This window comes from Bactrocera neohumeralis, chromosome 2 (genome assembly GCF_024586455.1).
Source record: "Bactrocera neohumeralis isolate Rockhampton chromosome 2, APGP_CSIRO_Bneo_wtdbg2-racon-allhic-juicebox.fasta_v2, whole genome shotgun sequence".
NCBI classification, from domain to species: domain Eukaryota; kingdom Metazoa; phylum Arthropoda; class Insecta; order Diptera; family Tephritidae; genus Bactrocera; species Bactrocera neohumeralis.
The window spans coordinates 62,898,797-62,912,043 of NC_065919.1; the positions used below are offsets into that span (position 1 = coordinate 62,898,797).

The window sequence follows — 13,247 nt, forward strand, 5'->3', positions numbered from 1 at the left end:
TTTGGAAACTCATAGTTTTGACAATAACATATGTAGTATATAAAATATATGTATCCAAAATAAAAGAACTAAAAACGAATATTTATCAAACATTTTATTTTGAAATTGAAGTTAAATGTTAACTCGGCTACGAATACAGAGATGTCGCTGAAAATATTGCTTTTGCAATTTGACATCGAACAGCTGTGTTTTTGGCGCGAAATTCCTCTGCTATTTGACAATTGAAATAAACAAAATCAGTGAATAAGGAAAACAATTGTGTTTATACATCTTCTGCACCAAACTTTTGTTATTTGTTTATAACACAGAATACAGCAAGTAAGAAAAAAATAGTCTAATATATAATGGATGTGGAAATCAAGCAACAATTCGAAGAGATGGGTGTAGAAGCCAACGAAGATGTAATTACAAAATGTAAGTTAAATTCTTATTAGCACATGTTTATGGTGGAAAAACTAATTATACTATTTTTATTTAACTCCATATACAACAGCGTTGGAACTGTGTGCCAGCTATTGTGTGGATGACGCTGCTGAATTCGTGGAACAGTGGATGGCTTTTAGCATTTCAAATCTAAATGGTGCTGAGCCATCAGTGGAAAACTTAGCAGAATTTGAGCGTAAAGTGTTTCAGGCAAAGCGTGACAAAGAGTTGGCACAGGCTAATCGCAAACGAGTCAGTTACGCTACGCCAAGCACAAATACAATATACGCACCGCCCGTGGATTCGAATCCACTAGCTATATATGGCGTAAAAGATAGTGCTGTAATTGATGACTATGATGTTGGTGGTGGCGATGCAAATAGTGCCAGCCAAGATCTCAACGATGACGAACAAATGTTAGGCTCCTACAACGTTTGCCATACACCAAAACCGAAGGTAAGTGCTGATAAATGTTTACAATTAATTTTACACTAAAATTTACATGCAGGATGCTGTAATAATAAATTGAGTTGACAGCATTTCTTTTTCGGTACTTATAAGATGCGCCATAAAGTCAATACATTGTAAAAAAAAAGTATTCGCTGTATTATGTATTTGTAATCGAAACGAGCGAACGAATTTCACTACCCAACATGAGCCAAACTTTATAACACGTTTATTTTTCCTTGTAAGTCAGCATCTCCTGCTGGTCCATAGCAAAACAACGCTCAAATAAATACATGATTAAAATAGATCCTACACATGAACCGTTAGTTTTCGTGGGAATCTCAGTATTTGCATTTCACATCCAAATAACGAAAAAGCTGCAGGCTAACCAAATGGCTAAAACGTATAATGTGGACATAACAAGCAATGTTACCAAAGCAAAAAAGCGACAAAAACAATGTGCGCCAAACCAATTTCGCCGAAATCAAGCAAGAATTGTGACCGCGCTAAAGTCCAAAAAAGAAGCTCTACTGCCCATTTTTATTGACCTTTCATTGGCAAAATGGGCATTTGCCTCTAATCTGCGATAAAATGCTCCTTTTGCGTTCACTTATTTCTATTTGCTTACTTATAACAACAGCGACGCTAAATGCCACCAGTACAACCCAAGTTGGTCTGTGTACATGTACATATGTATGTGAATATATTGAAATCACAACTGCAAGTCTGCATCGCGTAGCTTTCACGCTGCTGGTTACCGTTTTACAGTGCACTTTTTGGTTTTACGTTTATTAACCATTCCACTATTTTTGGCAATTGCAAATGTGCAACGAACGAGCTGCTACATTGACATTTATTGCAATTGCCGTAGCTGTTTGCCATTTCTCTTTCGCTCTGCTTAACATCTCTCACAATACAAAAGCCACAGCCACAAAGCCAGCTCCAGTTTACGTGCAAGTCGAGTTCGTCGTGGCGAATTATTTCGCATTCCCTACATACACACATATATTTTATTTATATGTTTTGTTCTGTGAATTGCTGGTTCCCTATAATCTACTGTCATGCCACAAGCATTGTGTTGTTTTTGTATATGAGAGTTAGCGTGTTGCGCAGATTTAAGCTTGTTAAGCAGTTTGGCAGACATTAATTTGTAATTTGCAATTACACAAACACTGCGACTTACATACAACATTTAGTTAGTATACATACACATATATGTATATGTACATATGTATGTACTACATATGTAGGTATGGACTGAAAATTTTATGTAAATATTTATAAGCGCTTAGTGTGAATAAAATGCTTACATACTGACAATATATTTTAGCAATTACCAATATTTTTATTCTACGCTTTGGCATGAAATACGTGTTCATATTTACAAGTAATTTCTTAAAAAACAGTTTCTTTTGAGAAAACGTAATTTAATTTAAACTAAAATCAATCATTCATAAAATCTTGCACCAACTAATTTTACCTTACGTCTGTGTTTCCTTGCGCATAATGTCAATAATTGTTATTGTGGTCTGACGTTGCATACTTCTAGGCTCGCGTTATTAATAACATAAGCAATCATGCATACAACTATTGTATTCTTTAATCTTTCCTGAGAAGTTATTGTGCTCTGAAACTAGTCCGAAGTTATACCATATGGAGGGCTTTTAGCATATTGGTTTCTCGAAATTATGCCAAATACGATTTTTCCTATTGCAGACATAGTCAGGTATTTTCAAAATTATTGTTTTTATGTATAAGCATATGCAATACAACAACAATGTTGCAAAAATATTGCAACAGCTCATATGAGTATGAACGATTTTCATTTTAAACTATTTACGCACTTATGTATATTTATAATGTGTATGTATGTGTATGTACATGAGTATGTAAGTCTGTTTAATTATGACAGCTATCAAGACACATACATAAATCAGTTTTATGATTATGTTAATTGCCATCACTGCTAATTTGCGTTTTTTTATGCACCACCGTTTTTGGGAAAAGCAAGAAATGCAAATGAGATAAAGACATTAAATTTTCACAATATGCACACATACATACAAATATTATATTTTATGTGTATGCAACATATATAATGTGTATGTAAATATTATTCGTAAACTAAATGAATTTCTACATACATACATATGTATGTACATGTGCTTTATGCACAGACAAAGAAAATTTTCAATCCAAACCTGTTTTGAAAAGCAGTAAGAAATATATTTATATCCTTAGCAGGGTATATTAAGCTTGCCACAAAGTTTGTAACACCGATATGAAAACGGCGAAAACCCTATAAGGTAAAAAAATTTAAATTAATTATTTTCATACTTGTATATTAAAAAATCTCCGCGACGAGCTGTGTCGATTTAGCCATATCCGTCTGTCTGTATGTACGCGAACTAGTTCCCCGATTTTTTAGATATCAATCTGAAATTTTGCACACTTCTTTTTCATCTTCATACACTGTTCATTTTTCGTAATCTCCGATATCGGACCACAGTAGCATATAACTGTCATACAAACTGAATGATCGGTATAAGGTACTTGTATAGCATGTTTTTTTATTTGATGAGATATCTTCACGATTTTTGGTATGGACAATTTTCCAAGGCAATAGCACAATCTTCGAACAAATGGTTCAGATCGCACCACTATAGCATATAGTTGCCATACAAACTGATCAATTCAAATCTAGTCCTTGTATGGTAAACTTTTTTATTTGACAAGATATCTTCATGAAATTTGACATGAATTATTTTCTAAGGCAACGGTACAATCTCCGAACAAATGGTTCAAATCGAACCATTATAGTACATAACGTTCATATAACGTGATCGATCAAAATCATGTTCTTGTATGGAAACCTTTTATTTTTGAAGGTTTTTATAGCTTTTGCAACCGAAGTTCACGCTTTTTTTTGTTTTGATTTAAATAGGCTGCATGCCCATTAGTTATAAAACCGATGGCCTAGTATTTACCGTGTTTCAAAATTTCTGTTCTGACTTCAGTGATATATTTTAGCCATCACTCTTTTCGGCTGCTATATCAAGTTATTTTTACACATTTGTACAGAAAATATACATTTTCATTTCTTTTATACACATTTTACACGGCGTTGCGTTTACGTCTGCGCACTGGTGCATAATTCCCGCAACACTTCGAACGCTAAAAACACCGAGCACACACATACACACCTTTTTACGTGTTCCGACTCGTTTATGATTTGTTGAAATTTTCGGATTGCTAGTTGAGTTTCGTTAATTTTTTGAACCTAAACTTTGTAGATTCGCCTAGCGCCTTAGTCTAGCCATTGCTTAGTACTTACATCTATGATATTATATATGTGCGTGTATGTGTAGAAGTTAATTAGTCATTTTGAGCTATTAAATGTGTTTCAATCCAGTTGAGTGACTCCTCGGCGGCCGTTGGGTTAGCGCTGCGTAACAGTGCAGTTAGCAAAGGAAATCGAGGCGTAAATGATATTGCTTGCACGCCGGCTTCAAATAAAGTTTTATTGAAATAGATTTTGATAGCAGTTTGCAGTAATTGAAGTTCCACAATATTTTTTTTTTCTTTTTTTTGCCATTACTAGAAACAACAACAACAATATAGCTGCACTAAGTTTGTTTTTGTTGTTGTAGTGGTAATTACACCACATCAAATCGAATGAATTTGGTGTCTAACATCGACTTCTTTTAACAAAACAACTTCCAAAAAATTTAGACCAGCCATTAAGACGGGTTTGGACCATAGGAAGAGAGGTTTTAGACATTAACCTGGGAACGGTGGGACAGTGCTTGGGCGGATAAAAATCCGGTTTCGTTCGGGAACTCGAGCTCTTCGTCTCCACCGGCATTCTACTCGAACGCGGCAAACAGATGTTTTGCAGATAAATTGCCGGTCCACAGCATGTTTTTGACTTTTTCTAAAAAGTTGCAGTTCTGTACATTGGTATTATTTGTCGTATGTGTGAAGTAAAAAAGAAGTGCAGTCTATCCAAAGTAATACCTAGTATTTTGTGTTCAGTTCCTTGAGTTGGTAAAGAGGGTCGCCGAAATTTCGTTTAGGAAAATAAAATATCATAAAAGTTCGAGAAATTTTTTCCTAGTTTTCTCGCTCCTAGCCGTTTGTTTTTGTTGTGGCGGTAGAAAACATCTCTAAACTCACTTAACACCTTTACCTTTGGTCCGAACCCGTCGAAAAGCTTGTTTCCTGAGCCTACCGTTAAGTTTCGATGATAGTTAACTTGTTGCTTTCCTCCAAATAAGATCGGCACGCCTTAGTTCTTGTCATGTATACTGGACTGTCTTGGGAACGGTTATCCGGTATCCTTTAGCGTTACTGTTGCTGAATTAAACCGGCCAAAGTCGCTACAACAAAATCAACAGAAACAAGCAATTTGTAGGAATGCTACTGAATTGGCAGCTCTCGGCTCCGAAGACTTCGGACGCAACTAACTTCAGACATGCACTGACCGGCATTCACAGTGGAGCCATTAATACCTTCAACGACTCCCTCTCAGTAAATGGCATACTTGGAGTCAAACCACCACCCATTGCAGACGTAGAGCTCGAGTTGCCGCGAGAAACGAGAGAGACCCCTGCGCAACTTCGTTCTGGGTACTATTGCAGGTTAAACTCCTACTTATCCAGTATAGATTATGACATATCAAACGTACATACATATGTGCAGCGTGCAATGAGTCTCATGACACTAATCACCTCTTTATTGATGCCTTGACATCTGACACCCTTCTTACTTTGGTCTGGTCGAAACACCACGTTTTTTGGGTTATACCGTTGGATGTCATCGATTACAACTTATCTAATCCTTACCACCCTAACGGAGATTAGGTACCCATTACAACAACAGCAAAAGTACGTGTCTGTCGCTCACTGATCACACAGACTCGACTGTCATGGGGACGGTTATCCGGCATCCCTTAGCGTTATCGATGCTGAATAAAACCGGCCAAAGTCTTCTCATTTTTTGGTGTTTAAGAGTAAGTTGAGACTATCTCAGCAAGTGCTGATTTTACAATCTCAAGATGCGCCTCAGCTCCTAAGTAAATTGAGCGCATCGGTTCGTTTGTGCTTGGGTGGCTCTATTGAAAATGATTTACACTGAAAGCCTTGAAATTGCTACACGTTCTCAACTTTTCTTAGTCAAAAGTCTATTTTTCCTAACACGACATTGGCACTAACCCTGACGCATGCGCAGTTGTTAAAACACCTAATTGCATTTCTATATGTTTTATTGCTTTTCTGCCCAATTTTAATTGTCGTGCTGCATCGTCTGTTCCTTTCATTCCACACATCGTCACAATTCGTCAAGTTAATCGTCAACGCGTCAACGCCGCATCAGATAATGATTTTAGTTCCAATTTGCAATTGCAATACCTGCTATAAAAAAGTCTACTTCGAATGGCTTCTATCGCCAACTGAAGTGCAATGCATACATACATACATATATGTACATATATTTTTGTCTGGGTGTGTGTTTGCGCATAAGAAAGCATTCATTGCATTCAACGCATTGCACTGTGACACCGCGCGTGCGCGCAGTTACGACTTCTTCATGTATTCCATGTAGTATTACTGCGCATTATACCCTACCGCCCCTTAACCGCTTTAGCTATTGCCCATTTTTACCCCTGCCGTTGCGCCTGCTTGCCACCAAACCCAATTTCTACCAGCATTTTTGAGGCTTTGATGTTGCGCGCCCAACGCGACGAGCGTTAGTTTGACGCATACAAGTACACTCGTATATTCCGCTGCACACACACACACACAGGCACACATAAATTTGTGTGGCGAAGATGCATCTTCAGCGCAGCAGTTCCTGGTTTTCGCAGAATTTCTTGCCGTCTATCTTCTATGGTTATCTTATTGCCTATTGGAAGGATTGTTGGATGGGAGAATGTACTGAATGGATTGCTGCAGGAAGGGCTTTGCCAGCGCTACAGCAGCTTTGTGTCTATTGTTGCCGACGCGTCTTTTTGGCCAAACGCATTTGGTGGATTGCTCGCTGCGGCCCCACCAATTGTAATGATGATGATAATGACAATGACATGGATGTATACACGGCCGGGACGACATGTCATTTTCTTTCGCCACAGCTCACGGTTGCTCTATCAATTGATGTACTCGTATATGTATATACATATGTATGTATTTATGTAAAGGGTGTTTTTTTCAGACGCTTGGTTTTCAATGAGGCCATGCTTTTTTCGGAGTTGGTCTGTTTGATAGATGTTATTTGATTATACTCAGTCTGGCTTGCTATTTCTTAATGAATGGACTTACTCCGAAACAACGTTTGTTCATCGTACAAATTTATAACCAAAATAACGGTGCAGTTCGCGCAACGATTCACGGCACTGCGTCCAATATTCGGTTAGTACAATCGCCCAGCAGAGTCGGTCGTTCGACTTGGATCGGTTTCTCATCACGCTTACTCTATTGGAGATGCGGTGGAGCAGTGTATCGAAGAAGACTCGAATGAGTCCACCAACCATCGCGCGCAACATATGGTGCTGTGCCCATCCACTTTATGGAAGATTTTGCAGAAGAATCTTGTTTTGCGGGCTTATAAAATTCAACTCCTGCAAGAATTGAAATCGAGAGACCGTCATACGCATTGCACGTACGGTGAATGGCCCCAAAACGAGATGGCCACCGATGCCGGCTTTCACAAGAAAATTTTGTTCAACGATGAAGCTCACTTTTGGTTGAATGGGTACTTCAATAAACAATGCTGGAGTGATGATAATCCATAAGCCATTATTAAGACGCCGTTATATTTTCCACTATTTGGTGTTCTCTATGGGCAGCGGGAGCCCATCCATATTTCTTCAAAACTGAAGCCGGTCATAATGTTCTAGTCAATTGGGAACGCTATAAACCCATGATTAAAGACTTTTTCGTGACCGAATCGGAGGTGGTTGATGTGGACGACCTGTAGATCCAACAAGACGGCGCTACAGGCCATAAAACCAACAATCAATTTATTGATTTTTTGTTGTTATATTACTGACCGAATTATATCGCTTCGAGGTCTCTAAGATCATACGATCGTGCATCACTATACTATTTTTTGTTGTTATATTACTGACCGAAATTTATTGAAGGAAATTTTTGGTGAACGCATTATCTCGCGTTGTGATTTTGTTTTTGTTGGATCATGATATTACTGACCGAATTATATCGCTTCGAGGTCTCCAAGATCGTGCGATCGTGTATCACTGAACTATTTTTTGTTGGATCATGATATTACTGACCGAATTATATGGCGTCGAGGCCTCTAAGATCGTGCGATCGTACATCTAAACATAATAGCAAACCCTTACCTTTAAAATGAAGTTAAATTGTTTCATTTCTTCTTGAAAACCACATGTCTAAAAAAACACCCTTTATGTGCTACCTCACCAACCGGTGAGTGTATTGGGTGATTTTGGTGAGCTAGTACAAAAACTAAAGCAAAAACAGAAACAATGTGAAATAAATAAATGAAAGCAAATAAATAACCCGCAACTCGAACTGTGATCGCTTTGATGCGTAAACAAATTATGGCTTGTATCTATAATACATATGTATTTACATACATACATATATACACGTATACATACCAGCATGAATCTCGCCATCCAGATAACGCATTTTACAATGCATTGTAAATATTTGCATTTTGCATTTTGTGACTTGACTTCTCATTTTTTGTTCGTGCTATTGTTGTTGCCGCCTTTTCGCATTTGAAAATTGCGAATTCAATGTTTCCCCTTTCAGCTATTCAGCTATTATTTCCAGTTGCCGGTTTAAAATTACCATTTGGTTTTAGTGTCAATTAAGTTTTATTGTTCGGTGCGAATGCACATGTCTATGCACGCGTGAGTATCCGTGAGTATGCGTAAGACGGTTGGCTACTCAACGCGCAATGAAAAATTCGCTTTTGATAACAATGTTGTTGTTTTGTTGTTTTTTCTTCAAACCAATATCAACGATTTCTTATTTATTTGCACTTGAGGAAATCAACAGAGCAAGACGTGTGCTGATGTTAAGCTGGGCACTAGTGGAAATAATCCGACTAACGAAAATTGCCGGGGGCTAATGAAAGAATACGCATAATTTCCGCTATAAAACGCTGCTTTGAAAAAAATGCAGGGTTCTTTGGGGCGCAGGTTATAATTAAGTACTACCATTTGATGAGAATATTAAGCAAACATCCCAAAATGCTGGTGGAAATTTATTTAAACCGCTCCAGAAGGTTTGTAATCGAACTTGAGGGGTTTGTGCCTGCTTGCTAGTTTTTGTCTCATACTGCATTGGTTATTCGTGATCATTTCGCCCCATTTTTAACTAATATCGTGCCGCAACAGCCGCATTCGCCTAACTTCCAGCTGTTCAGCAAAATTGACATGACTCCGAGGACACCGTTTTGACTCAATTGAGGATATAAAAGCTGAATCGAAGAAGGCTCTGATGGCCATCACGTTGGAGGATTTTTCCAAGTGCTATGATGACTGGAAAATTCGTTGGCATAAGTATATTGCAGCGGGAGGGGATTACTTTGAAGCAGATGAAATGGACAAAATTCACCTTTCAATTTGATCACAGTAGTATATACTACTATGGGCAAAAAATAGTTAGATTTTTAGGGTTAGCTTACATGGGTTTCCTCGGGTAAAAACAGCCTTTTACAACAATTTTTTTCTCATATAAAACATTAAATATTTTATTAAAATTTTTTATTGTTACAAACATACACTATTAAAAAGATATTTTGAAATTTTTGTAAAGAAAAAAATTTTAAATTCGACCATTGCGACGCCACTTCCGGTGACCCCTCGGAAAAAAGATGCACCCGCGATGGCAGGATAACTCCTTAGGATTATCTAAAATGAAAAAACTACGTGTTTTAGTGCTTAGAACTTGGAAGGAAAAAAACTGAAAATTGGATTTTTTGCAGACATTTTTACAAAAGAATGAAAATTTCGCGGAATTTCGCGTTGGAAAAGCTATTCGCTGATACTTTTTTATCGCGAGCGAGGTATTTTGAATGGTACAAATTATTCAAAAAGAGTCGAGAACGTACTGGCGCTGGCGACGAAACACGTCCAGGACGGCCATCAACATCAACAGCTGATCAAAACGTCAATAAAATAAAAGAATTGGTGCTTGAGAATCGATGATTAACAGTCAGAGACCTTACTGACATCGTTGGAATATCGAAAGTATCAATGATAACCATTTTGAAGGATCATTTCGTGAAAGCACGATTCCAAAATCACTAATTTTTTTCGAAAAACAGCGTCGTGTTAACGTCTATGAAACAATGCTTTCCGACTACCAGGATGTCATGAAACGTATTGATACTAGCGACGAGTCTTGGATCGATGCTTACGACCCAGAAACAGACGATCAATCGGCCGAACATCGTGGCAAATGTAATCCAAAACCTAAAAAACCACGTCAAAGCAGGTCAAAAATCAAGGTTATATTGACAGTTTTCTCCGATTATCGAGATGTGGTGCACTCCGAATTCCTTCCGACCAGCCAAACTGTCTACAAGGGTTGGACGACTTAAATTTTGAAGAATACATAAGTTGAGAATTCCAAAATTTTGAACAAAGTCTTACTATTTTTTGCTCACAGTAGTATGAATGTATGTTACGAGTGCGTATGTGTAGTAGTGTAGGCATTTTCCTTAGTTTGACCCCGTTTAACGGCAGTTCATAACTTCACACTTTTACTCAGACAAATTGATTTCACACATAAACCACGAAACCACGCTAAAACCCAATAACTAGGAACTAATCCATTTGAGCATAAAGTTTAAAATTAACACGGTCGCGTATGCAGAAAATTACCAATACTTAAGCATAAATTGGAAAAATGCTAAATAAAAATATCTTTAAATGTACATAAATAAAAAGTTATTAAGATTATTACTCACTACTTTTACGCGATCTCCTGATACATTTTATTAAAATATATTTCAAATTTCTTTGTAATAAATGATAATTTCGAAGACGTTTCAAGAATACAATGATTGGCAATGACCGATATAAAACCAAGTTCCCGTAACTTCGACTATTGGCTTTTTCCTAACAAGCCTAATTTTTATCTAATTTTTATCAGAGCTTCAATACTCTAACCTATAATATCGATGAGTAAAATGTTGATTTGATTCCTTTGTCTATAACTCTTCGTAGCTGTTAAAACCGTCCTTCTATACCTACTTCTCAGATTAGGCCTTTAAACGCTTTTCCGGCGAAAGAAATCTTTAATTTGTTAGAGAAAGTTATCGGAACATAATTAATAATGATGTCTAAATATATAGTCATATAGTTTATTATTATATGAAAGAACATTCTTTGGCATTTATTTTTTGAAGATTGGTCCATCCGTTGAGTCCAATTTTCGATGACTTGTTCGAGCATTTCGACTCGTAACGGGCGAATGACTCCGGTGATGTTTTGCTCCAAGGCCAACGCGAAGCGGGATTATCCGCATACACTTTACATATCCCCACAGGAAAAAGTCTATCGGTGTCACATGATCTTGGTGGCCAATTGACCGGCCCAAAACGTAAAATTATCTACTCGCCGAAGTGTTCTCTCAATAAATTCATAGATTGATACTATATGTGGAAAGAGGTGCCGTCTCGGTTGAAACCAAATGTCGCCGAGATCAAGAGCTTGAAGTTAAGGCATCAAATAGTCAGTTATCATGGCGCGATAACGGTCGCCATTGACGGTTACGTTCTCATTGGCATCATGTTTTAAAAAATATGGACCGATGATTCCACCAACCATCAAACCACACTAAAACGTTGTTTTTCCGGAAGAAAAGACAGCTCTTGAATCTCTTCAGGTTGTTTTTTTTGTCCCAAATGCGACAATTTTTCTGCTTTACTTACCCATTGAGCCAGAAATGGACCTCATCACTGAACAAAATTTGATTCGAAAACGTCGAATCTTCTTGGAACTTTTCATAAAGCGAAGCGATATCACTTGGGAAGATCAAGATGTATTTCGTACGCTTTCAATTTAAGATGTGCCAAATTGTTCCATACGTCAGTCTAAGGTTGTTACGAACGGCGCCGAATCAACTCACCACGGTCTTGGTATACTTTCGGTCGAATATTATCCAAAAATGAATGCTAGATCTCAAGATGGGTGATGGTGCTGCGAATAGTACGCTCAGTAGGCTGATTATGTTGACCATAAGTTGAGCGAAGCGCTCGAAACACTTTCTTCACAGAATGTGAATTTTCGTAATAAAGTTGGCGTAAGTCTTACTTGATGAAACGCCAAACAATACTGAACAAAAATAACATGACAGCTTGACAAGATTCACGCTAGATCTGTCAAAAAAAAGGCTATTGAAAAAGTACCTTTACTTGGATCACCCGTTACCTCGAAATATAAAAACTAAACAGTAATGTAATATTAGAAAATGTTTCAGTTTTAATTTAAAAAGTAGGAAAAAATAAATTGCAGTTGCGCTCTCTCATCAACCACTTAAACCACTCTCTGACTCAGCATTAGGTTTCCCCGCTCTATCATTTCGCTTATATGTGTACATAAGTATGTATGTATAGTACAGTACATACCCGTCATGCAAGCACTCTCCGCAGCATCTTCGAGTATACCAAGATCACGATTCTTTACTTTTGATCTATGAATATATGTACATACATATGTACATATACAAGCTTGTGTAGAGAATTCACAAATTTACACAGTTGCCATCTCATCATCAGCGAATAAAAGACATAAAAGCCAGGTTCTATTGCCTCGCACGCATATACTTATAAACTGAGGTCCTTGCCTCAGCACATACACACATACATACATATGTATATACATACATGTGGGGCCACAGCAGCAACATCTAAGCAAGAGCTAGCTAACTCCTTGGGTTTCGACTGTATTCTCTACTCTATAAGTACAACTACAACGTCGTCATGCATAGCTATTGCTTGAATTAAATTGATGTTGACGCTATTGCTTTTGTTATTGTTGTAGCTAGAGCTGTTACCGCAGCAATAGCGTCAACTTATGCAATTTCTTCCACATCGTTTGCTTTGTCTTCGACGCTATGGCTTGGCCATCGCACCCAAACGAACTGCGACGAAACAAATACAATTGAAGACATGAAAGCAGCACTGAACGCACCGTCATTATGACATTCGAATTGCAGATAATGAAGTTTTAACGACAACAACAACAACAGCAACAATGTGTTGCGTAGAGTGGAGAGTTTCGGCTAGGTAGAGCAAATAATGAGTTATCATAAGGAAATGTTACGATTCGGATGATGCTGACGAAGAGTGTAATAATGAATGATGGTGAAGAGCCGTCATGC

General features: G+C 37.6%; 2 protein-coding genes across 2 annotated transcripts in view; both read left to right on the top strand.

Moving 5' to 3' along the window:
• Positions 1-9,568, top strand: part of LOC126759146 (uncharacterized protein DDB_G0287625) — a 300,420-nt gene extending 290,852 nt beyond the window's left edge. Inside the window, exon 2 of the mRNA XM_050473805.1 lies at positions 9,539-9,568. The gene's annotated coding sequence lies outside the window, so the exon portion shown is untranslated. The remainder of the gene's footprint in view (positions 1-9,538) is intronic.
• The window catches only part of LOC126759152 (DNA polymerase alpha subunit B), a 127,684-nt gene continuing 114,538 nt past the window's right edge, over positions 102-13,247 (top strand). The window contains exons 1-2 of the mRNA XM_050473819.1: positions 102-414; positions 494-879. Of these exons, the coding sequence (XP_050329776.1) occupies positions 345-414; positions 494-879 (456 nt within the window). The 5' untranslated portion in view covers positions 102-344. The remainder of the gene's footprint in view (positions 415-493; positions 880-13,247) is intronic.